The sequence below is a fragment of the Diorhabda sublineata genome, chromosome 3, assembly GCF_026230105.1.
Source record: "Diorhabda sublineata isolate icDioSubl1.1 chromosome 3, icDioSubl1.1, whole genome shotgun sequence".
NCBI lineage: Eukaryota > Metazoa > Arthropoda > Insecta > Coleoptera > Chrysomelidae > Diorhabda > Diorhabda sublineata.
The window spans coordinates 37,570,512-37,597,424 of record NC_079476.1 but is presented as its reverse complement, the minus strand read 5'-3'; the positions used below and the strand labels follow the sequence as shown (position 1 = coordinate 37,597,424).

The 26,913-nt window shown below is 33.6% G+C and overlaps 2 protein-coding genes across 10 annotated transcripts in view; one reads left to right on the top strand and one right to left on the bottom strand.

Moving 5' to 3' along the window:
- The window catches only part of LOC130442124 (2-oxoglutarate dehydrogenase complex component E1), a 43,563-nt gene that overhangs the window by 2,157 nt on the left and 14,493 nt on the right, over window positions 1–26,913 (bottom strand). For 2 of the 9 annotated variants that reach the window (XM_056776167.1, XM_056776170.1), the window contains exons 5-15: window positions 13,492–13,747; window positions 10,999–11,277; window positions 10,717–10,852; window positions 8,656–8,836; window positions 8,311–8,565; window positions 7,998–8,252; window positions 7,734–7,935; window positions 7,419–7,669; window positions 2,458–2,897; window positions 2,180–2,334; window positions 1,374–1,478 (exon numbers count right to left, since the gene is read on the bottom strand). In XM_056776167.1, coding sequence (XP_056632145.1) covers window positions 1,374–1,478; window positions 2,180–2,334; window positions 2,458–2,897; window positions 7,419–7,669; window positions 7,734–7,935; window positions 7,998–8,252; window positions 8,311–8,565; window positions 8,656–8,836; window positions 10,717–10,852; window positions 10,999–11,277; window positions 13,492–13,747 — 2,515 coding nt within the window. Of the gene's footprint in view, window positions 1–1,373; window positions 1,479–2,179; window positions 2,335–2,457; window positions 2,898–7,418; window positions 7,670–7,733; window positions 7,936–7,997; window positions 8,253–8,310; window positions 8,566–8,655; window positions 8,837–10,716; window positions 10,853–10,998; window positions 11,278–13,491; window positions 13,748–24,237; window positions 24,298–26,913 lie in introns of all 9 variants that reach the window. The other 7 variants (XM_056776168.1, XM_056776171.1, XM_056776174.1 and 4 more) reach the window with 5 other exon arrangements.
- LOC130442125 (aldo-keto reductase family 1 member B1-like) lies at window positions 3,345–5,716 on the top strand. The gene has a single exon (XM_056776175.1). The coding sequence runs from the start codon at window positions 4,513–4,515 to the stop codon at window positions 5,536–5,538; it is 1,026 nt and encodes a 341-aa protein (XP_056632153.1). The 5' UTR covers window positions 3,345–4,512; the 3' UTR covers window positions 5,539–5,716.

The window sequence follows — 26,913 nt, the reverse complement described above, 5'->3', positions numbered from 1 at the left end:
CAACTGACATTAATAGCAGGGAAAACGAGGATGTATAAGAAATTAAGAAGAATAGAATAGAATAAGAACTAATATAATTGAAAGATGTTTAAACTGGAACGGATACAAAGAGCAAAAAACCATAACACATAATAAGAAAAGGAGACCTACAAAAACTTGGCTATAACAATTAGTACATGGAGGTTGAACATAACACAATAAAGCAGATGCATGTAATAGCAAAGGAGAGGAAGAAATGAATAAAAGGAGAGTAAAAACCCGATACTCATACGCTCGAATGGGCATAAAGAGTTATAGAGAAGAATAAGTACACCTCTTCATTCTTGTCTTGATACAAATTGATTTTGATACTAATAGAATTACACTAAAATAAAGTAATCAAAGAGTGAAGTGGGAGTTCAGTTAACTAATTAAGTATATTATATTTTATAGCGACATTATATTGAATTTCTATTGATATTCCTATGTTCCGTAAAACATTTCCAATACCATATATGGTAAATATTAAAAATAACTTTCAAAACTATGGAAAAACCTTAGAGAAGTTAAAACTAAGGTTCCTGTAATCGACATGTTGAGTTATCCAAAAAAAATCAATGAAATTGATTAAATAATAAACATCATTAATTACAATAAATCAATTTGATTATTTTTGATTGGAGATTGTGGGTTAAGTGATAAACATCGAAACTAATATTGCAATTTATTATCGGGATTATGTGGTATTAGTTTAATTTATATTAAATAATATTAGTATCAATACTTCACTACTTTAATGTAGAGAATGTGGAGTTAGACAAATTGTTTCAATAGATACAACATCAGTCAATAAATCGTGTGACTGTCACACAGATGGCGCTTTATGAAGTACCAATATAGTCGAAAGACTATGTGTAAAAACTCATGACATTTCAATTAGACAGAAGAAAGTGACAACCATGTAAGTAAAGTTACTTCATTATCCACCATATAGTTCAGATCTGGTCCCCAGTGACTACTAGCTATCCGGTAAGATATTCAACTAAAATAAAGGAGCAATTGCTGAAATTGAAGCCTATTTTGAGGTAAAAGACGAATCCTTCTAAACGCACAACATCTAAAAGTTAGAGAAGCTTTGAAATTATTATAATGTCTTTGAATCATGTGTTAGTTAGAATAATTGATATTGTTATGGAACATGTACTTGCGACAGGAATCTATTAAAACCTGTATGGATTTTCTTCAATTTTTCAAAAAGTTTAAAGACCAGTTTTCGATCGTGTATTTAAGTTAATAACATAAACGGTGCTTTTAAAAAACGGCAAACAACCAAAACCAAATAAATTGATAAAATTGAAGCTACAGCAATGAAGATATGATTTTTTTATTCTCACCTTACTACCCTCGGTTTGGGTTTTTGATCAGATTCTTGTGGTTCAGGTTTTGGTTGATTGCCTCCAAAAAATCTACCAAACCAACCCGATTCCTTGTTTCTGCTACTACAACATTCGTCCATTAATGAAACGAATTGAAAACGACTTTTTCAAGTAAATTTATCTTTGAAAGTATTCATTTTTGTATGGCTTTTTTCTTATTAATTATTATTTGGAATTTGCCCTCTTATTTATTTTTTCAAGAATTTGCAATGTGGAAAATTGTTGTTATTGTCATTTGAAAAATATGAAAGGTCCTTTGAAATCATTGAAAAGATTTTTATTTACCTAATATCTAATTATGCCCTTTTGTAAAATCTGCATGAAAGTGCATAATTCTAACTATTCGTTCAAGGAATAATGATGTATAGTAAATACTATAAGTACAATTTAAATTTCAGTGCGTTATTATACAGTATAGGACAAAATGTACTGATCACAGGAATATCAATAAAAAAATCACTATTCAACTTAATTTCTATCTACCAGTGTAAATTTATAGCCATATTTTTCTTGAGAATTGGTCCAGGGAATTCGAGGGTAGAAAGCGACCTAACCACTAAGCCATCATGGTTTTTTATAATCATGTGACAATGTTAATATACAACATGAATATACCACATACAATGTTTGTTCGGGTAAATATTTTTATGTCATGAAAAAAAAAACGCAATTGTAAATAAAAGCCATATTAAGTGGTTATAAATAACTTGACAATTCCCAAATTGTTTTTCTGGAAACAACGCAAATCTTGGAAAACTTCTTACCTAATTGTTCTCTGACCGGCCAAAGTTGTTTCGAATCTTGGTTGAACATAAGTCCAAGCACCTTGATTCTTATGCTCTTCTTGCAACCACGCAATTTGCGCGTTAGGATATTTAGCACATTCTTGTTTCAACAAATCGAACGGGAAAGGGGTAAGCTAAAAATTTTAAAATATTTTATTTCGATAAACAATTTTATAATTAAATCGAATAGCTTTTGAAACTATTTAGTTTATTCCCAGATGCTTCTTAGTTATACATAAAAATTACATTTTATTTACCTGTTCAACTCGAGTCATGGCGATCTTCTTTTCCAACCCTTGATCCTTAATAGCTTTCAATACATCGAAATATACTTTTCCGGTGCAGAAAAGAAGCTTTTCAACACCTTCAGGATTTTGTGCAGCTGGTCCGTTATCGGGTATAATTCTTTTAAATTCTGTACCTTCGACCATATCATCGAAGGAGCTTCTTGCTTCGGGATGACGTAACAAACTCTTAGGAGTCATGATGATCAATGGTTTTCTGAAAGGTAATGCTATTTGTCTTCTAAGAATGTGGAAGAGATTCGCTGGTGTGGTGCAGTTTGCGACGATCCAGTTAATGTCGTGTAATTGTCGGACGGCAAAGTCGTCACTTTCTGGTGGGAAGTAATCCGGATCGTCGGAGGACATTTGTAGAAAACGCTCTAGACGAGCACTCGAATGTTCCGGACCTTGACCTATAACAAACTTGTTTATCAGCAGAGGTTTATAGAAAATATTTTAGAAAAATTAAAATTATTTGCAGTTATTATGGGATATGGTTAAGATATAACAAATAAACTACTCCAGGAGTACTCAATCAAATAAAGCATCGGAAAATGTGGGTTATGATGCTCAAATTCCTACGTTTTAAATAAAAACAAGCTTTTATTCATTCATTTTTTATGAAAAATTCAGATAATAAAATAGAATGACGAAATATTTAATAAAATAGAAGAGATAACAGCATCTATTAAAAAATTAAGGAAAAGTACCTGGAAGACAGTTTAACAGTGGAAATACTGAAAGCAGAATATGACTTGAAGATAGATTGCGTAAAAACTACAATCAATGACATAATAAGAACAGAAATGGCATCGACAGAGAGTAAAACTGTCCCACCACAACCTTAGAAAAGCTGCTAAACCCGCCTCCCCTTCACCTTATATTGAAAAGAAGATGCATTTAGCGTTGCCCTCAGGGTAATATCGACAGAAAAATCTGACAGGTCACCTTAGAATTCTAAAACTGATAAAACTAGAAAGCAGACACAAACCAATGGATCAAAGATATTCCACGAGCTCGAAATGTATCTCTCTGGTACGTAGATATGGTTCGAAGCTAGCGCAAAGAGATGGATTGCGCATTTGTGAATCCCTCCATAAAAATAGGTAAATCCTTCACCATATTCAGGTAGAGCTGCTAGCAATAAACAAATGTATTCAGAAGTTTTTGGATAGAAACTTCTCTAAAAAGCACATTCAATTTCTCTGTCTTGAAAGCTATTTAATGCACGTCCAAACTAGCGTAGTGTGGATACCAAGGTATACCAGGCAATGAGGAAGTAGACAGCCTTTACAAAAAAGGAGCAACTTAAGATCAGAGCCCTTCTGTGGTCTTATGAAATGACACATCAATAAAAAACTGAGCGAAAGGCCGAAGAATCAGATGGAGATTTACTGGAGAAACATCATTTTAAGACAACAGGCATGAAAGAAGATGGCAACTGTAGATTCTGTGAAAAATAGATGGAAACAGCAGAGCAACTACTCTGGGAATGTCCTGCTCATTTATTTAAAAGGCTCAAGTATCTTCAAGGAGAGATGTGGGACACTAAAGCACCACAAATAGCATCCTTTGGGAGGAGTATGGGTATTTTAGAAGCAGAACATTGAGATGCAGGATCTTGTACAAAATATCTTCTAGGTATACGTATATTTAAGAACAGGCACAGAGGAATACAAAAATTATAGAGGCATTTTACTACTAAGGACATATGGTGAACTGTACGCGAAAGTAATGGGAAAAAAGCCGAGAAAAATAATTGATGAAACGTTAGAAGATTCAATAAGACTTCAGATAAATGTACGAATCACTAAGCATTATATAAATACAAAGAAACACAGCATAAAGCACAGGCAGTAGCCTCTAAAAATATAACCTCAAAATGAGAAATTTTGTCGACCTGGGTAAGTTGATCAATATGGGGTAAGTCAAATGTGGCTGCTTAAAACAAATATATGTCAATCTGTCAACATTACTTTTACAGTTAAGGTTATATATTATTTTATTACATTTTTTACATAAATAGTGATGAAGAAGCTACCGAAACTATCAAAAAAGGTTTGCATAAATACGAAAAAAGTCCCTGTAACGCTCCCTAAATGTCCTCCGCCAGTTTTAACATTAAACAACGGCATAAAAATGCCTTCCTTCGGTCTCGGTACATGGCTAGCCCCTCCAGGAGAAGTTGGAGAGGTCGTCAAACAAGCCATAGAGGTTGGGTACAGGCTTTTCGATTGTGCTTGGCTTTACAGTAACGAAAAAGAAATAGGCGAGGGTTTAAGAAGTAAAATTTCAGAAGGTTCTGTATACAGAGAAGATTTATTCATTTGTACTAAATTGTGGAATACGTTTCACGAACAAGAGAAAGTAGTACCGGCTTGTAGAGCATCTTTGAAGAATTTCGGGTTGGATTATTTGGATCTCTATTTGATACATTTTCCAACGGCACAAAAAGGTAGACGTGTAAATCCAAAGTTGCCATTCAAAAACGCCGAGAATTTGGATTACGATTACGTTAAAACTTGGAAAGGTATGGAGGAATGTGTGAAACTAGGATTAACGAAATCTATCGGTATATCCAATTTTAATAGCCAACAGGTATTGAGAGTCTTAGATAATTGTGATATAACACCGGTGATAAATCAGATAGAGGTGACGCCCTTTCTGCCACAACATAAACTTATCAAATTCTGTAAAAGCCACTTTATAGAAATCATGGGATATTCTCCTTTGGGGTCTCCAGCAAGACCTTGGGCCAAACCGGATGATAAAATGTTATCTTTAGAAGATCCTACTCTTATTAATATCGGAGAGAGATATAAGAAATCCGGTTCGCAAGTTGTTCTACGTTATGTATTCCAATTAGGAACAATACCAATTCCCAAAACCTCCAATCTCCAAAGACTTAAACATAATATTAGTATTTTTGACTTTGAGCTTGATCATAATGAAATGTGTGCTATTAATCAGGCATTCAAGAACGGAGTTAGAGTATGTCACGCTGAAGAATTGAAAGACAATATTCATTATCCATTCCATCTAGTAGAAGAGTGAATTTTTTTTAAGAAAAATCAAATAAAATTTTTAAAATCATGTATCAATTACTCTCAAATAATGTACTCAATATGTGATGATCAATCATATCGGTTCAATCAGAATTATTCTTATCTTTACGAGGTCTGGTTATAATAAATGAGACTGGTTACTAAAAAGGAGTTCTGCCGTTTTTTGCTTTACCGCTTCCATCGACTCAAATCGGGTCCCTTTCAAAGCAAATCTTTTTGTAACCTTTGAAAGAAATCTGAGCAGACTCGTTGAGGCAAGAGGTTTTGGTCATGTGTAATTCCGCGTGTAAAAATTTTCTAACCGTTTCTTTATCGGCGTTTACAGTATCAGCAAACATCCGGATGCTCATTCGACGATCTGCACGCACAATTTGGTTGATTTTGGTCACTGCTTCCGGAGTTGAAATAGTCACAGGGTGACCTGGGCGCTGGTAATATTCAGTGCTCTTTTTATGCGTTCACCAAAGCGCTTATACCACTCGCACGAGATAGAGAATTTTCCCCATAGGTCTCTTGCAACAATTTATGGTACTCAGTCGGAATATTTTTCAATTTAACGAAAAATTAGAGATTGATACGTTACTCCATAAAGACATAACCTCAAAAATTTCCTACTATTATTTTGGCGACACGTTAATGTCGTACGTCAATGTCAGAATAAACCAAACAAACTACGTTCCCGTCTCCACGGACGACAATTTAATATGAAATGTCAAAAATAAAAACTAAATAATCGTTGCTTTTCATTTAATACAGCAAACAAAATAAGAATATAAAATTGGACTGATCAACAACACCTATACCTATAAACTTTATTCTTCAAATTATTCTAATACGTTACAGAAATTTTGTTCAGTTGTATGTAGAAAAACAATTTCAATTGGTTTTAAAAACTTATGATTCACCGTAACCATCGTATTTAACAATTTACTTTTGATTAAATGACTGTGACATAAAGACATAACCTCACAATTTCAAAACTTCCTACTATTATTTCGGCGATTAGACAACACGGAAATGTCGTACGTCAATGTCAGAATGAATCAAACAAACTACGTTCCTGTCTTCACAGATGACAATTTAATATGAAATGTCAAAATCTCATTGTGATCGTCCGTAGTTATGTGTTGCCTAAAATGTGCCGTATTAAAAATAATAACAATTATTTTGAAAGTTTTGGAAATATTAACATTAGCATTTGTTATATTCTTCATATGTTTTGGAGGAAATTTCAGCATATTTCCATTGCTGCTACTAATATTCTCTATCATCGGACTCATATTGAGTAGTGTATGTTTAGTGGTGCTGCTAGTTATTGATTGTCCCATCTGTTTACTAAAATGGATTTGGATACCCTGGTTAATATTATTTATCCTTTTATTAGCTTTTGCGATACCGGTAATAATAGATAAACAAGAATGGACTGAAATAGCTGGAATTTTAGCTATTGTAGCCGCGTTATTTTATCTATTGGATTGCATCTTCTCCTGTTTTGCTTTCGTACAATCTCGAAAAAAACGTCCCAGTTCAAGAACAGGGCGAGGACCGTATCCTGCTTCTACTGACAGTTCCAGACGCGACAATAGATTTAAATGCAGAAAAGTGGATCGTAAACCACCGACGTGTCTGCCTACTTGCATGAATATTAAACCAAAATGTTAAGTTTTTATCAAAATTAAAAATGTTTTTGTCAATTGTGTATTTCTTCGAAATTGTTAGTAAAATGTAAACACTAGTTTATAGCAAGCAGTTACCACTTGTAGAACCATCGGATGATCTGAAACGACTTATACTTAGTACTGGAAGTGAATGATGCGGTAGATTTTTACTGAAAGTAGCTCAAATCAAATTATTTGTCAGTCTACTTACCTTCCATACCGTGGGGAAGAAGCATAACCAATCCAGTTTGTCTGACCCATTTAGCCTGACCGCTGGATAACATTTGATCGATGATACATTGAGCCGTGTTGGAGAAATCTCCGAATTGGGCTTCCCAAATAACGAGGGCGTTCGGATTAGTCATAGAATAACCAAGTTCGAAACCAAGTACGCCATATTCAGAGAGAGAACTATTGCAAACTGTATATGGTGCTTGATCTGGATAGAGATTACACAACGGGCTATAAAAAAATAGAAAATATTTTTAAAAAAAGCGTTTTTTGTTTGTGAGACTGCAGTACCTACCGATAAGTAGCTTTATCGACTGTCTGATGATGAAGTACGTGATGTCTGTGTGAGAAAGTACCTCTTTCGACATCTTGACCAGATAATCTAACGTGAATACCTTCTTTAAGTAATGAACCAAAAGCCATTGCTTCTCCTAAGGCCCAATCGGCTATTCTATTTTCTACCATTTCCATTCTAGATTTCAAAATACGTTCAATACCTAAATAAAAAAAAAAAAAATAATAAAATGAAATAAAGCGATTAGAAGATTGTTTCTTTTACCTTTGTGTATTATAAATTCAGTAGCATTAGGAGGAGGGGAGGAAAATCTTTTTCCGATATGTACCAAAGTTTCTTCGATAACTCCAGTCGGATTCACTTTCAATGGATCCTTCCCCTCGAAGAAACCTGACCAAGGGCTGTCGATCCAATCTTTATATTTGATATGAGTTTCCTTACGCGCCCTATCGAATGCTTCTTCGCAAATTTTTTCGTATTTCGCTTTAACGTCTTTAACTTCCTCTTCAGTTACTATTCCTGTTAATAATAATAATTTCTTTTAGATTAATCAATTACATAAAAATATTAGAATTACCTTCGTTCGTTAGATGTTCGGCGTATTTATCCAAACAGGGTTTGGTCTGTTTGATTTTTCTATACATCAGAGGTTGCGTAAACATGGGTTCGTCGATTTCGTTGTGTCCATTTCGACGGTAACATACAAGATCGATGATAACGTCTTTGTGGAACGTAGCTCTCCATTCCGCGGCCACATTACAAACGTGGATTACACTTTCGGGATCGTCGGCGTTCACGTGGAATATAGGAGCGTTTACAACACGTGCAACGTCTAAAATTTCAAACCACATTAATAGATGATTAGCCAAGTTATAATTCGGTTCAAGAAACTACATTTAATAATTTATATTTAGTATCTTACCTGTACAATAAGGCGAAGATCTTGAAAAACGTGGATCAGTGGTAAAACCGATTTGATTATTGACAACAATATGGATGGTACCGTGTGTGGTATAATCGGGTAATTCTGATAAGTGCATAGTTTCAAATACAACACCTTGTCCAGAGAATGCTGCATCTCCGTGTAACAAAATAGACATGACCTGAAAAAATTAGGTACCAGATCAAATTTTGAGGAACATAATCTCCAAAAATTGTCAGAATACCAGGAGATTTACCAAAATTTTATCGATCTGCCTCACCCCTTCTTCAAAACTATGAAGAAAGCTATAGAACAATACCTCGGAAGTACAGCTGAGCATGAAAAAGCTCATGTGGAGAAGAATAGAAAAAAACAACAAAGAATTAATGATTAAGAGTACTATTTAGACCTATTTGAGCAAAATAAAATAGATTTTTGTGTCAATATTTGACTATAGATGGAACCTGGATCCACCACTACATACCTGAATCAAAACGACTATCAACTGAGTGGATTGGACCATGAAAGAATCATTCAAAGCGATATAACGGATGACCAAGGTTATATTCTTCAGGTTTGACTAATGACTCTTTTCAGAACTAGAAAAAATGCTCCAAGAAACAAAATATCAATCAAACGCGGAAGTCATCGATGAAACAGAAGTCTATTTTGTAGCCGAAGAAAAATTTGTTACAAAAATGGTATAGGAAGGATTTTTGTATGGAAACTGGATCCACCACTATATAACTGAATTAAAACGACTATCAACTGAGTGGATTGGAATCATTCAAAGGCCATCAAAATTACAACGAATGAGGGGCTTATATGATATACAGAGCATATTTTTTTTCGACTATTTGGGAACGGAGAAGCAAGCAAGTTCAAGTTTTATGTTGGCCAAACTGCTCATGTAAAAAAATGAGGTCTATGTAAATCTCAAAATAGTCCTGAGATATCTGAAAGTAGCAACAGCAAGTGGAATATTCTAAGGTAGAAACGATGAAAAAGAAGCATTTTGTGATGTTGACTTTGCAAGAGATGTTGAATCAGGAGACCAAGACAAAACCAAAGAAATAAGAAGAAAAAGTACTTCAGGATATGTCATTATGATATTAGGAGGACCAATTGCCTGGACATCGAGAAGAAAATTAGTAGTCGCACAATCTACAATGGAGTCTGAACTTATTGCTGCGTGTGAATGTATCAAAGTTCCTGATAGAGTAGCTCAAAGAATTGACTGAGAAAGAAGTGAAGGCAAAACTCTATATAGACAACCGAAGTACAATTAAAGCCATTAAAACTGAAAGGATGAAGAAGAGTCGGCATATTGAAGTGAAATCTTATAAAAGATGAGTGTTATAAGAAATTGTTTCAAATGTCCTATTATGTGTCATCTGAGTCAGTGATATCTTCACCAAAATTTCGTGTCATGTCAAATTTATCAACTGTGTTAAAAATATTACGAATGCCTTTATTATGTGCCAATGTTTTTGTATCCATATACAAAACAAATGTTTGAAATAATTCAGGACTCGTTTACGGGGGAGTTTTGGGAGTTTAAGTTGATATCAATGAACTCGTCAAGAATTATACTGGTCAAACTGCTCATGTAACAAAAGTTAAAAAAAAAGGAAAAATCCTGTCAATCCTAAGTAAAAGAAAAAAGTTTGTGTCCGCGTCAGTCATTTTCCAAGAAATATTTGAGAGATTCAATATAAGAAGAAAAAATTACTGAAATTAACATAAAATCGCCACAACTATATATTAATGGACCAATTCAAGACAATGCACCATCTCACATAAAGATAAAAACGATTGTCAAATTCAATAAATTAAACTTCGATTGGTTTCCTCACCCACCGTATTCTCCAGATTCGACTAATGATACTTTTCAAAGCTCCAAGGAACAAAGTATCGAATAGAAGCCTATTTTGAAGCAGGAGAAGAATCTTTTACGAAATTGAGTAGAATAAAACGAATTTTAGTTAGGAAACTCGTTTTTTCGTTAACAAAATCTGTAAATATGAAAGAATTATTGCCTGTATCAACTTTCCAACTTACTTTTTTGCCTTCTCCGTCTCCTCTGTAAAACTGTTCCGCTCTAGTTTTACCTTGAGTAACAGGATCAACTGTTTCAAGATGTGAAGGATTCGCCACAACGGCCAATCGAATATTTTTGTTCGTAACTCGGTTTAACCTGAAACAAAACCAAAGAAATGAAGTTTGATATAACTTCAAGACACATATTTGGTTATCGGGACCACAGAATCTTAAACCAATTAATGACATGAATTATGTTCAAACATTCTAAATATTTCCAGGTCAAATTGTATATATATATACCTTTCTATGTAGGTTCCCAAATGATATTTAACATCTCCAGATCCGTCGTCGGCGGCTTGTAAACCAGCGAATTGTGTGAAAAGTTGATGGAGAGGTTTGCGACAGACATTGGCAAGTACATTAAGACGACCTCTATGCGGCATACCCATCACAATACTTTCCACACCTAAATCAGTGGATTTATCAATCACCGCCTTCATAGCTGGTATCAAAATTTCGCAACCCTCGAGACCGAAACGTTTTTCTGATGAATATTTTCTCGCCAAGAATGATTCAAACCTACAAATAAATTTCGAACATTACACTAAAAGTAGATACTCCGTTGTGGATGATCATTTTTGTCTTACGGTTCATTGCTAAACATGTTTTTCGTACTTTTCCAACAAATTTTTGACAAAATTTAATTCTATTATCGTTCTTGAACTCCAGCCTGACGTCACATACAACAAACGGAATGATTCAAAATGGCTGGTTTCGTGGTGACATTCAAAATTATTACAGAAAATAAGTAAGAGTAAAATTGTAAGAGATGTGGTTGAGCAAGTCGTCTATTGTAGAACCAATAAAAGGAAATTAAAGGGCAACTTTCTAGGAAATGAATAGAAAAATGGAGGAAATTCTGAAAAAGCATTAAAAGGTTATAACGCAGATCCCTTTGAAGAACGTTTTTAGTGAAAAAATAAGTCAGTATTTTTGTATAAAAATGGTCTAATATTTGATGTCATCCATCTAAGAAAACAGTATCAGTTATTTTTTTTTTTCATTAGATGGCGGATAGTAAAATAACGCATTCCGAAGTTTCTCGATGAAAACATTATTTGGACAGCTTGATACATGTACAGAAACATCATTCAATAAGTCGTGTTACTGACACACAGATGACGCTACCATATGACGTTTACGAAGTACCAACTTTCGAAAGTCTATGTGTAAAATTCCATAACATTTCAATTAATCAGAAATCAGTCATTTAAGTAAAGTTACTTTTGTTATTTCCAAAACAATTTCTTGTGTTAATTTAACATTGGTTCTTGATGAAAAAAACCGTAGAAACTTAGCAATGGCTTCAAAAGTTTCTGCTATAACGAAAAGAGCGATTTGTTATTGGTTTGCTAAAGTTAAACGTGGTCGTGAGATGATTACTCCAGAAAACATCAAAAAAGTCCACAAATAGGTTATATCTAATCCTAAATTGAAATGGCGTGACATAACTGACACTGTAAAGATATCAGAAGTTTATAATTATGCATGAACATTTGACCACGAGAAAGTTTTTTTCAAAATGGGTATCGCGTTTACTCACAGTCGATCAAAAACAACAACGCCTTGATGATTCAGAGCAGTGTTTAGCAATGGATGAAACATGGATCCATCACTTCACTCCGGAATCAAAACGATCAACTGCAGACGATGAACCACGTTCGAAGCGTTCAAAGGCACAACAGTCAGCTGAGAAGGTTATGGCGTCAGTATTTTGGCACGCATTTGGAATATTGTTCACCGACTATCTCCAAAAAGGAGAAACAATCATATGTCGAAGAAAAAACCAAGACAATTACACGAATTGCTCCCTCATCCACCGTATAGTCTAGATCTGGCCTCCAGTGACTACTGGCTATTTGCTGATTTCATAAAAATGCTAGTCGGTAAGAAATTCAGCTCAAATAAAGAAGCAATTGCTGAAACTGAAGCCTATTTTGAGGCAAAAGACAAAGATTGGAATGATTGTGTTGCTCTTGAAGATTAGATTGACGAATAAAATCGATTTTTGGGCAAAAAACATTTTTCTAAGTTAGTCACGCGACTTATTGAGTGATGTGATATCTCTGTTGTTGAAAAATGTATTAATTCAAAATAAGTATAATAGTTTTTGTCGTTGGAAAAGTGTTTTAATCCAAACTATAGTTTTTTCCAGAGAAAGAAAGATAATTAAAACCAATAAATTTTCATTTAGAATAAATTCGCTGTTACTGGGGGATTATTTTCGTTTTACTTGAAAAATTGTGTAGAAAAATGTAATATTTTGAATTAATACAGTTTTCCAAGGAATTGTTTTCACAATTTACAAAAAAATATTATGGAAAGCTGTATAATTTGTTTAAACCACACTTTATTAGGTCTAGACGAATTGATCCTTGATGCGGATCACCCCTAAAAACGAGCGCAAAAACATTTAACTGCTGCAACCGACTGAAATACCCTCATGAACGCTTTCTGATGGATTTCTTTACAAAATCAACCGTTCAATAGTTTTAGAAATTGTCACTTTAAGTCGCAAATTACTACAATTTTTTTTTATGAAATTATGAACGTTTATATGGACAATTACGACGAAATAGGGTGGTGTTGAAATACTGAGCAAGGGAAGTAAGTTTCGGGCACAATCAGCTCCCCAAATGAAGGTAAACTGAAATAGACAAGTACAATTGAATTGAATAAATTCATATATTAATCCCCTGTGTATATTCTTCTACTTCTAGTAGAATTACTTACATTGTAGCTCTGGTTAACCTGGCCAATATGAGACGTTTATTTTCTGGGGTCATATTAGTAACTCCTGGAGTTTCCAACCTCTGTCTTATCCAATTGCATTGTTCTAAACTATTGATAAACATGAATTCCACACCGATGTGTCTACAGTAGGTCAATTCCAATCGACGTAATATTTCTCTAAGTGGTAACGACTTTTCTTTGCCACCAATAAAGGTAGTCGAAGGTAATTTGAATACTCTATCCATGTCGGTTTCCTCTATATTTATAGAATAATATATTAGCATAACAAAAAATCGAATTTCGTCAGGAATAAGAGCATCAGACACATTTACTTATTTTCTCCTCTCCATATACATGTGTGGAATTAGTTTGGAAAGGCGTGTTTGTGTTTTGGAAGACTATTAAACTGTCAAATGCTCTTACCGTCAATTTGAATAGAGTATTTAGGTGCATTCCACGACTGCTGAAATTTTACTCACCTTCATGTACCATTAAGATAATAACCACTGAGAAAAAAGTGGGAATACATGTTTAAAAATGTAATACACAAAGAAACGTCCACGCCGTGATAAGATCAAAATACCTGTCGTGCGAAATTCTCCAATTCTTTGTGGAAAAAAAGAAATCACCAAAAATTCAAATCTATATAACATATAGGTGTGAGGACGAAAAATTCGGACTAAATGTTTTAAATTAATTATTTGCTTATATGAAACAATGGTTACTACTCTATAATTACACACATTTTATATATTTAAATGTTGCAATAAATGATAAAATACTGAATCTGGAATTTGTTCTTTCTTAGTTCTTTATGTGTAGTTGCTTCCCAATCTTCAGAATGAACGGTTCGTTTCAAATTTCGCCAGAAACGTTCAATTGGCCTCAGTTGAGGCACATTAGGAACAATCTTAAGACTTCTTAATGAACAAAATCAAAATCTTTTAAGGCTAATCACGTTGTAAGTTTGGGAATAGCCAGACAAACAATTTACGATATCTGTCGGCGTGTTGAGACAGGTATGTCGATTGAGAGAAAGTTAGGAACAGAGAGAAAAGCTCAAAAATACCACAAAACAACAGAGAGGTTGAAGCTTAAAACTAGGAGTCAGTTTGGGAAAATTGGAAAATTCACAATCGATAAGAAATATGTAAGCAATATTCTAAAGGTACAGAAAGTAGTTCAAAACTCAAGGAAATTAGTACTCAAATATTCTGAAAATCATTATCCATGAGGAGTTATGAGTTTTGATTTTTGTTCCATTTGTTGTTTCTCTGAGTGCCTATTTTTTTTTTATTTTAAAACTACATTTTGATCCTTTAGAATGTTGCTTACATATATTGTGAATTTTCCGCTCAATTTTCGCAAACTGACTCAAAGTATTCTGCTAGCTTCTCTCTACTTTTTTAGCATTTATTTTGCTTTTCTATCTATTCCTGACGTTCTTTCAATCGAAATACCTGTCTGAACACGTCGACAGATATCGTAAATTGTTTGCTTGGTTATTCCCAATTTTCGATACTTGAAACTAAACAGTTTGCGATAATTGGGCAGAAAATTTGAAATAGATAAGAAACATGTAAGCAACATTCTAAAGGATCAAAATGTAGTTTTAAAATAAAAAAAAAATAGCCACTCAAATGTTCTGGAAAGCAACAAATGGAACAAAAATCAAAACTCTGTGACAAAGATATTTCTCCCTCTAAAGGTTTAGATATCATGGCTTCCAGTTTTCCGTGAGTCGTTTCAACAGAAACTCCTCTCTTCTTTTTTGATATTTTTTGGCTTTTTTTCTGCCTGATCCTGACTTTCTATCAATCGAATTACCTGTCTCAACACGCCGACAGCTATCGTTCATTTTTTGTCTGGCTATACTTGAAAAGGTTGCAGAGCACTTAAAATTCTTTAACATGAGACGTCAGTGAGTAAAATGATGCCAATTCTGGTGAATAAGGAGAATGGGGACGGATAGGAAAACTTTCAACGATCAAAACCTCTGTAGTCTCTGTAGTAGAAGCTACGTTTGTCAAAACGAAGGACAAATAGTACGAATAGGTTCAAAATTGTCAACCGATTTCATAAAAATAAGTATTTTTTTATTACACCTCGTGCATAATCCATCCAAATTTATCGCATCGCCTGTGTGGATTTTTCATTTGCATTAAAGTTTATGAATTAACGCCTACTTTACTTTCAAAGCTGTTTTTTTGTCCTCACACCCTTATAATCATTTTTTTTGCTTCTTTTACCATTCCAGTGATGGTTATAGGGATCCCAGTTCAAAAACGGATTCGAAAGTCTTTTAAGAGACTCTACTAGGCATAATGGTAGTTTGTTATTGCTTTCCGGCAGGTAAGTCGTTGATTTTTATTTATTTTTTAATATTTTAACCTGGAACCCAATCACAGTACTATACAGTTTGATTATGACGATTACTTTTATAAAAATTAGTTAATAAGCTTGCTAATCTTCCGTAGAATCGCCTCAAACAGTCATTTTCATTTCTATTAATATTATCTGCCGGATAAAGGGTTTCTAAAACTTTGGTGTTTGGACTTCATGAAAATTTACATTTTTTTATAACTTTTAGTGTTTATTCTCGGTTGTGTCTTTCAATATTTCAATTTCTCGACTGTCAGGATTTATAAGTCGAATCTGATGAAAGATTTTTAGATGATTTGAAATAAAATAAGTAAAATCCCAAATAATTTACGAGGAATCTGGTCTTAATCTAAAGACGTTTCTTGCTGATGTGGACTAAAACCAGTCTTGTCATAGAAATGCACCATATGTAGAAAATTATATTAAACCAATGCAAGAAATAGATCGATTTAAAGAATTAGAAAAGATCCCAAAATGGTGAAAATTTGTAGTTAATATTTTGGGAACTCTTATCAATAATAATATCGATTCAGCTTGAAACATTTCTTTAATAATTATTGTATAAAACGGTTTCTATAAAAGCGAAGCAGCATAAAGAACGAAGCAACGATTATAAGAAGTAATATGTAGCTGAATAATATACAAAAATGAATGGAGTATTTTTTAATACTCATTTAAAATAACCTTATTCTCAATTAACAAAAGTAGACTACCAAAACGAAGTAGTTATAGATGACTAAATTAACTTTCTGTGTTCAAAATACTTCTAAATGAGTATTAAAAATACGAAAGTGTTAGCGCATTGATGTGGTATCAAGCTAAACTAATTGTCTAATTGAATGCATGATAAAATTTCTATCAAAATCTTGTGTATACAAATCTTGTGTCAAAATATCCGAAATAAAAACAAGCTTATAAACGTTAGAAGTTTAATGAATGCTTTAGTCGAATTTGAATGTTTTTAAATAGAATCATATAATTACAAATTGTTTAATATTAAAATAAATATCACCATCAGATCGATTCAATTATTTAACAACACGAAACTGATATGGTATAAATGTCATAAATACATTGGGGTCAAAAGTTTTTGCCTACCACCATCCGTTTTTTGTTTACTATATACGTAATTTGTTTTGTGGTTTATACTTTTTGTACCAAGACCAGTTTTAAAATTGTTAAAACCAAAAAACTATCGCAAATCTTCATAGTCTTCAAAAAGAGTAATCGTACCATTGCCGTCGAATTAAAAATACCTCGACGTCCACCGTGAGTTACAGCGTGAAAAAATATGAATCCACCAGGAAGTGAGGCGATAGACGACTCACGAGCCCTGAGAAAGCAGCTCCGATCAATGAATATAGGGATCTACCTTTGAGGGCTTCTATAATGAAAAGGAAATTGAGAGAAGCTTACTTTTTTGGAAGGGTGAACTTCTTTTAAGACTCAAAATGAAATTGAGTGGTTGCATACGTAAAAATTGACCGCATGAAGATTGCGAGATAGTTTTATGGAGTAATGAGTCTAAGGAAGAACGGATGTTAGATCCATGTGTAAACCAGACTTTAAAACACGACGGAGTCTAGGTGATGGTTTGGGGAAATTTTGAATGAAGGCCAACTGGATACCTGGTAAAAATTAAATGGATTTTGAAGAAAGAAAGCTATAAAAAATATTGACAACGATTCTAAATATTCCTCGAAGCGAAGCAAAGAGTATTTGACAGAATTGGAAAGGAGGAATGTACTGAGACTAATGATTTGGCCTGCAAAATCACCATTCGTTTTTTGTTTACTATATACGTAGTTTAGTCATAGTTAGCCCTGTGAGACGCCAGAACGATTTGTGATTTATACTTTTTGGACCAAGACATCTATTTGTGAAGTTCGTATACGAAGTGTTTTCGTTCTCGTAAATCAGTTTTAAAAGAGGTAAAATCAAAGAACGATCATAGACTGTGTAAACCCGACTTTAAAACACCACGGAGTCTAGGTGATGGTTTGGGGAAATTTCGAATGAAGGCCAACTGGATACCTGGTAAAAATTAAATGGATTTTGAAGAAAGAAAGCTATAAACAATATTGACAACGATTCCAAACATAACTCGAAGCTGTGCAAAAAGTATTTGAAAGAATTGGAAAGGAAGAATGTACTGAGACTAATGATTTGGCCTGCAAAATCAACATTCGTTTTTTGTTTACTATATTCGTAGTTTAGTCATAGTTAGCCCTGTGAGACGCCAGAACGATTTGTGATTTATACTTTTTGGACCAAGACATCTATTTGTGAAGTTCGTATACGAAGTGTTTTCGTTCTCGTAAATCAGTTTTAAAAGAAGTAAAATCAAAGAACGATCATAGACTTTAAAACACCACGGAGTCTAGGTGATGGTTTGGGGAAATTTTGAATAAAGGCCAACTGGATACCTGGTAAAAATTAAATGGATTTTGAAGAAAGAAAGCTATAAACAATATTGACAACGATTCCAAACATAACTCGAAGCTGTGCAAAAAGTATTTGAAAGAATTGGAAAGGAAGAATGTACTGAGACTAATGATTTGGCCTGCAAAATCAACATTCGTTTTTTGTTTACTATATTCGTAGTTTAGTCATAGTTAGCCCTGTGAGACGCCAGAACGATTTGTGATTTATACTTTTTGGACCAAGACATCTATTTGTGAAGTTCGTATACGAAGTGTTTTCGTTCTCGTAAATCAGTTTTAAAAGAAGTAAAATCAAAGAACGATCATAGACTTTAAAACACCACGGAGTCTAGGTGATGGTTTGGGGAAATTTTGAATAAAGGCCAACTGGATACCTGGTAAAAATTAAATGGATTTTGAAGAAAGAAAGCTATAAACAATATTGACAACGATTCCAAACATAACTCGAAGCTGTGCAAAAAGTATTTGAAAATGGATTTTGAAGAAAGAAAGCTATAAACAATATTGACAACGATTCCAAACATAACTCGAAGCTGTGAAAAGAGTATTTGAAAGAATTGGGAAGGAAGAATGTGCTGAAAGTAATGATTTGGCCTTCAAAGTCGATCGACCTCAACCCAATTGAGTTATTGTGGGACAAATTGGATAGGAAAGTTAGAAAGCAGTGTCCTACTTCAATTTCATATCTTTAGAATAAACTGAAAAACATATGGAACCAAATAGACGATGATTATTTGTCGAAATTGTTACAAAATTGTGCAACGAAATAATAAAAGCAAAAGGGCGTTACATCGATGGATTTAAAACGTGAATATTTAACAATTACAGACTGTAGTTTCATTATTACCATATTCTTATCTATATATATTCTTTAAAATATAAATATCGAAATCAGGCAAACTATAGGGCGGACAAAACTTTTGTCCGATAGTGTATTTCTGATATATTTTTTCTAATACATTAACTGAAGATATATTAGACAATGCATTACAAAACTTCTAATAATTTAGTGTTGCTTGTATACATCTTTCCGATAGTAAATTTTGATAGAATTGTTTTATTTACCTTTAAATATCGGCAACCCCATTTTATAGACCAGATAAACAAAATACACTGTGACGTATTTAAACAAAACATTATTTTTATATTTATGCAACTGACGAAAAAATTCTATTCGCTGAATGCGAGTGATTAAGACAGTTATTACTAAAAAATGTCCTTACCCCGGTAATATTCATGATTTGTTAATCGGAATTAAAATTTTGTTGAAAATATAATCTTATCGAAAGTTTTCAACAAAAAAAATTTGAGATTTTTCTTCTTCTAACAGATCTAGGGACATTTGCACCAACAAGGTTGTCAATAGAATACTTTGGCGCTGTGAAAATCCTAATAGTAGGGGAACCCAAGCGGGGATTTTGGGATTTACTAAAGCGGGCAGATTACTATATACAGGTAGAAATATTTGGGAGTCATTATCACAAATAAAGGAAACGAAGGAAATAGCAAAAGGTAGTTAAACGGCATGAATGGTATCAAAAACGTTAAAATCAAAAGATGTTACACGTAAAGCTGAAATAAGAAGGTGCTAAAATAAACTAGAAATATGGGAACATAAAATTATCGACGTCTGTAGGCTATTCGTCTTCTAACGCCTCTACAAAAGGTGATATCAAACGGTTCACTTTTTATTCATTTCTGTCTTTTATTCAGCATCTTTCTTTGAGAAACGTCTAGGCATTAAATGAATCAAAAGTGATAAATGAATTTATTAGGGAACCAATCCAGCGATGTTTGATTTCGGCATTCGGCATCAATCACTCGCATTCCGAATGAACGAAAAATCGAAAAATGAAACGTACGAACACGAATAGAACGTTCACTCGAGTTCGTTTGACGACATATTCGAGGAAATGAGCGAATAAAGTTCATTTTTTTGCCATTTTGTGTGTGTGGAATGAAAAAAAAAGAGAACATTCACTTGAGTGATCATTCATCCGAATGAACCGAAAGTGATAAATTAATTTATTAGTAAACCAAACTATCGATGTTTGATTTCGGCATTCGGCATCAATCATTCGCATTCCGAATGAACGAAAAATCGAAAAATGAAACGTACGAACACGAATAGAACGTTCACTCGAGTTCGTTTGACGACATATTCGAGGAAATGAGCGAATAAAGTTCATTTTTTTGCCATTTTGTGTGTGTGGAATGAAAAAAAAAAGAGAACATTCACTTGAGTGATCATTCATCCGAATGAACCGAAAGTGATAAATTAATTTATTAGTAAACCAAACTATCGATGTTTGATTTCGGCATTCGGCATCAATCATTCGCATTCCGAATGAACGAAAAATCGAAAAATGAAACGTACGAACACGAATAGAACGTTCACTCGAGTTCGTTTGACGACATATTCGAGGAAATGAGCGAATAAAGTTCATTTTTTTGCCATTTTGTGTGTGTGGAATGAAAAAAAAAGAGAACATTCACTTGAGTGATCATTCATCCGAATGAACCGAAAGTGATAAATTAATTTATTAGTAAACCAAACTATCGATGTTTGATTTCGGCATTCGGCATCAATCATTCGCATTCCGAATGAACGAAAAATCGAAAAATGAAACGTACGAACACGAATAGAACGTTCACTCGAGTTCGTTTGACGACATATTCGAGGAAATGAGCGAATAAAGTTCATTTTTTTGCCATTTTGTGTGTGTGGAATGAAAAAAAAGAGAACATTCACTTGAGTGATCATTCATCCGAATGAACCGAAAGTGATAAATTAATTTATTAGTAAACCAAACTATCGATGTTTGATTTCGGCATTCGGCATCAATCATTCGCATTTCGAATGAACGAAAAATCGAAAAATGAAACGTACGAACACGAATAGAACGTTCACTCGAGTTCGTTTGACGACATATTCGAGGAAATGAGCGAATAAAGTTCATTTTTTTGCCATTTTGTGTGTGTGGAATGAAAAAAAAGAGAACATTCACTTGAGTGATCATTCATCCGAATGAACCGAAAGTGATAAATTAATTTATTAGTAAACCAAACTATCGATGTTTGATTTCGGCATTCGGCATCAATCATTCGCATTTCGAATGAACGAAAAATCGAAAAATGAAACGTACGAACACGAATAGAACGTTCACTCGAGTTCGTTTGACGACATATTCGAGGAAATGAGCGAATAAAGTTCATTTTTTTGCCATTTTGTGTGTGTGGAATGAAAAAAAAAGAGAACATTCACTTGAGTGATCATTCATCCGAATGAACCGAAAGTGATAAATTAATTTATTAGTAAACCAAACTATCGATGTTTGATTTCGGCATTCGGCATCAATCATTCGCATTCCGAATGAACGAAAAATCGAAAAATGAAACGTACGAACACGAATAGAACGTTCACTCGAGTTCGTTTGACGACATATTCGAGGAAATGAGCGAATAAAGTTCATTTTTTTGCCATTTTGTGTGTGTGGAATGAAAAAAAAAAGAGAACATTCACTTGAGTGATCATTCATCCGAATGAACCGAAAGTGATAAATTAATTTATTAGTAAACCAAACTATCGATGTTTGATTTCGGCATTCGGCATCAATCACTCGCACTCCGAATGAACGAAAAATCGAAAAATGAAACGAACGAACACGAATAGAACGTTCACTCGAGTTCGTTTGACGACATATTCGAGGAAATGAGCGAATAAAGTTCATTTTTTTGCCATTTTGTGTGTGTGGAATGAAAAAAAAAAGAGAACATTCACTTGAGTGATCATTCATCCGAATGAACCGAAAGTGATAAATTAATTTATTAGTAAACCAAACTATCGATGTTTGATTTCGGCATTCGGCATCAATCATTCGCATTCCGAATGAACGAAAAATCGAAAAATGAAACGAACGAACACGAATAGAACGTTCACTCGAGTTCGTTTGACGACATATTCGAGGAAATGAGCGAATAAAGTTCATTTTTTTGCCATTTTGTGTGTGTGGAATGAAAAAAAAAGAGAACATTCACTTGAGTGATCATTCATCCGAATGAACCGAAAGTGATAAATTAATTTATTAGTAAACCAAACTATCGATGTTTGATTTCGGCATTCGGCATCAATCATTCGCATTCCGAATGAACGAAAAATCGAAAAATGAAACGTACGAACACGAATAGAACGTTCACTCGAGTTCGTTTGACGACATATTCGAGGAAATGAGCGAATAAAGTTCATTTTTTTGCCATTTTGTGTGTGTGGAATGAAAAAAAAGAGAACATTCACTTGAGTGATCATTCATCCGAATGAACCGAAAGTGATAAATTAATTTATTAGTAAACCAAACTATCGATGTTTGATTTCGGCATTCGGCATCAATCATTCGCATTTCGAATGAACGAAAAATCGAAAAATGAAACGTACGAACACGAATAGAACGTTCACTCGAGTTCGTTTGACGACATATTCGAGGAAATGAGCGAATAAAGTTCATTTTTTTGCCATTTTGTGTGTGTGGAATGAAAAAAAAAAGAGAACATTCACTTGAGTGATCATTCATCCGAATGAACCGAAAGTGATAAATTAATTTATTAGTAAACCAAACTATCGATGTTTGATTTCGGCATTCGGCATCAATCACTCGCACTCCGAATGAACGAAAAATCGAAAAATGAAACGTACGAACACGAATAGAACGTTCACTCGAGTTCGTTTGACGACATATTCGAGGAAATGAGCGAATAAAGTTCATTTTTTTGCCATTTTGTGTGTGTGGAATGAAAAAAAAAGAGAACATTCACTTGAGTGATCATTCATCCGAATGAACCGAAAGTGATAAATTAATTTATTAGTAAACCAAACTATCGATGTTTGATTTCGGCATTCGGCATCAATCACTCGCACTCCGAATGAACGAAAAATCGAAAAATGAAACGTACGAACACGAATAGAACGTTCACTCGAGTTCGTTTGACGACATATTCGAGGAAATGAGCGAATAAAGTTCATTTTTTTGCCATTTTGTGTGTGTGGAATGAAAAAAAAAAGAGAACATTCACTTGAGTGATCATTCATCCGAATGAACCGAAAGTGATATCACCTTAACCTCTGAAATTCGATACCTTAGTTCACATTAATTAAATTACATTTTTTTATCGATAAAGTTTCAATTCAATGATTTGAGAGCTAAAGATCCTTGATTATTTCCACGGCAAAAAACGTCGTAGGAAACGGTCTTGTGTTTACCTTTCGTACGTTGTGTCTGTATTGAATGTTTGTTTTGATTTGATTAGATTTTAATGACGTGCTAGTTTTCGCTCTACATATGTTGTTTTACTAAACTTGACTTTTTGTAGTTACCAGTAATGTTCATTATTTTAATCAAAGAAAATTTCATTCATGTACTATAGTCGGAGAGCTGATCGCCACTTCGACTAAGGTACTAGTAAAATCAATTCCTGGCGCGGTAATAACAATTTTTTGCATTAATTAATTAAAGAAGACGAAGTATACAGAAGAAAAACAAACAGAGAACTGGCAGCACCCAAATATAATTTATATAATAAGTTGGGAAAGATAGGTAAAAAGAAAGAAAAGGTGAAAGATGAAAAAGATGACAAAAATGAAGAGGAGGATCGAGGAAGAAGCGGTTGAAGAGAGGGAGTGAAAGTGAGGGACTGGGAAAATGAGACAAAAAACGGAAATAGAGAGAAAGTTTCCGAAGATGAAAGCCAGATAGACCTGTAAAGTTGATTTGAAGTGTTATTTTTCACTAGATTAGAGTACAATTTTTTTGTTATCGTAAAAGAGAAATGGAAAAACGTTTTAATAAATACCCAGTTGTAGGTGCACGTCTATATACGTCACAGTGTTTTGTCCATATATATATAGAATAAAAAAAATAATACTTACTTGCCATAAACTGCCGGACCTGTCTTTTCAGTTCTTCGCTGTACGTCTTTGAGGGATGATCTGGGTTAAAACAAGTAAGCAAGAAAAGAACACACATTGTGAAGTAACAGAAAAACTGTGTAGTCGAATGAGACAATTAGAGGTTTAAAAAATGAGGAAAATAACATAACTAACATTAATTTTTTAATTGTGATAAACGAAACATGGCTGTCAGACACTATGCGAGATTTTTGTGAAATATTTGACACTACAGTTCGTGTAGGCACATAAAGGGATGAAAAATGTTTTTAAATCGGTTTAAAAATAGTTTGGGATCACTACCTATCAAAATATCTTGGGTTATACATGGCGAGAAAGAAGTTTTCAGAGATGAGATTTTTCATTAGATGCTTCAAAAGATACTAAAGTAGATACTAAGATATTTAATTCACGCGTGATTTTTCGAGCACGACTATTTTTTTTATTGGTAAAATTTTAAATCGTATAACTACTGATGTAAAAACAGCAAAAAATGCAAATAAGAAGAGCTAATAATTGAATTATTGAGATCATCAAGGCGATATGAAAAATAATTTGCAATGTGTCACATAAGATCAATGTTTTGAACAATTTGAACAATAAAGCTGATCCACGATTAATGCCATTACATAGAAAAAAGTTCATTGAATGGATGGTGAAGCAAAACGACGTTCTCAAGTAGGCATATGTATCCAAAGGAGAAAATTATTTATCATTCATTCATTCAGATGAAATAATCGGAAATATTCATTTCGTAATCCACCAACTGGTCTCATTGAAGAGCTAAGGAGAGTTACTGGACACTGCCCGGTGAATTAGCACCTGAAGTACGAGTACATCGGAGCAGCTCTTGTCGCTTTTGTAAAGAAACCCCGAGGCAATCCATGAACGAAAACTACGGTACTTACATTCAAGATTTTTAAGTCAGAAGAGGTGGTAAGCCGCATAGCCCGCAGACAGGGGTTGTTGTCTGACTGGTAAACAGTCCGAGGTATCAAGGAAAAAGGAAAATTCCTATTCTACCATCTACAAGTAGAAGCTCGTCCGTAAGTACAGACGAGAGTTTTCTTACGATATGATAAGGGGATGTGCCTCAATCAAGTGGTTAGTATAAATACTTGTCGGTCGAAAATTGCACTTTAAGGATCCTGATAAGTACAAATACTATTATGGTAAACAATGGTATGAAAATCGATCAAATCCAACGACAAATTGAGAACGGTGGCAACTGATTACGTCGAAGAGAGTTTCTTTAATAAGAAAAATGTTTTTCACATTATTGGTAGTGCAATTAGTGAAAGTGCTGTGTTAATAATATTAGTTTGAACAGCATTTCCTCTTATTTCAAAAATGGAAGTAGTAACATTTCAAACAATACAAAACTGTACCTTTCCCACATTCATTTGAAAAATTTAATTTAGATTGACGAATATTTGGGTGGTAATAGTTTTGAAAGTCTTTGTATTTCATTCAACATTCAAAGGTACTATTGACATATCAATTATGGTAAGTGACGTTTAGATTGCACGTCAATTGGCAACTTTGTGGCATTTAAACACGCAGAGACGTACTTAAAATGAGCAATTAATAAAAAAAATACAATCAAATTTTGTTTACATTTCCATCGAAATCAAGAACTTTTGCTTCAATATTACTACGAGGGCTGCTACTTAAGTTTTGAGATAGACAAATAAAAACAAATATTTATAATTGGTTATGGCTTTATTGTTTTCCAAAATATTCTCCATTAAGATCAATACTGATGTCGAAGCATTTTTTCCTTTCCAATTGAGGCTTCATCAGGTGTAGAAAAACGTTTTTGGTTGAAATAATGTCCGAAAGCTCGCATTGTTGTAATGGAGAGTGATTCGTTTTCTGCGATTGATTTTCCTGATTTTTTCAAGCACTTCTGGCAAACAAATGCTGGTGTACCATTCAGAATGGATCGTTATACGTTTCTTTAACGGAACGGTGTCAACATATCCAATTATTCCGAAAAAAACAGCCGACAATTTGCTTCGAAAAGCTTTTGTTGGATTTGATTAACTTGCCTCAATCTCACGATGTTTTCTGGCACAATAGCTTATTCGACTAAACGAAAATGCGACCACGATTGACATCGTAAAATATAGAAAATGTTCACGTTTTAATTCCATTTTTTGACCAAAAGAAATATTTCTTTACGATGTTTACAATGTCAAATTTAACATATTTAAATCACTGTTGCCATAAGTCAAAACTTAAGTAGCACCCATCGTAAAATCTTATAAATAGTGATATAAAGACATGAATATCCAGGTGTGAATCATAGATTGCAATGTTTTATTATAACTGATAAGTACGGAACAAAAATATGATTGAAAGGAGTTTAGTGAAGAAGAAGATACCCAAAAACGTGTTGTTTGTGTTTTGATTTTCAAAAATGTTGAAATGTGAGGCTGTTATAAGGAGTGTGCAGCTGACAACCATATTGAAATGAATAGAAACAAGCACAATCGCTACTCTATATGCTAAAACTAAGAATCACGCAAAACATTATTACAAACAATTCTTTGCGAAATTATCAACAGTTACTAGGTTATTTTTTTTTTTTAATAAAAGTGTGTAGTTGATCGATAATGGTTTTAAATAAATAAAAAAAAACAATATTTTATGACA

Coding starts and splice junctions, on each gene's coding strand:
- LOC130442125 (XM_056776175.1), top strand. CDS start 4,513: ATGAAGAAGCTACCGAAACTATCAAAAAAGGTTTGCATAAATACGAAA.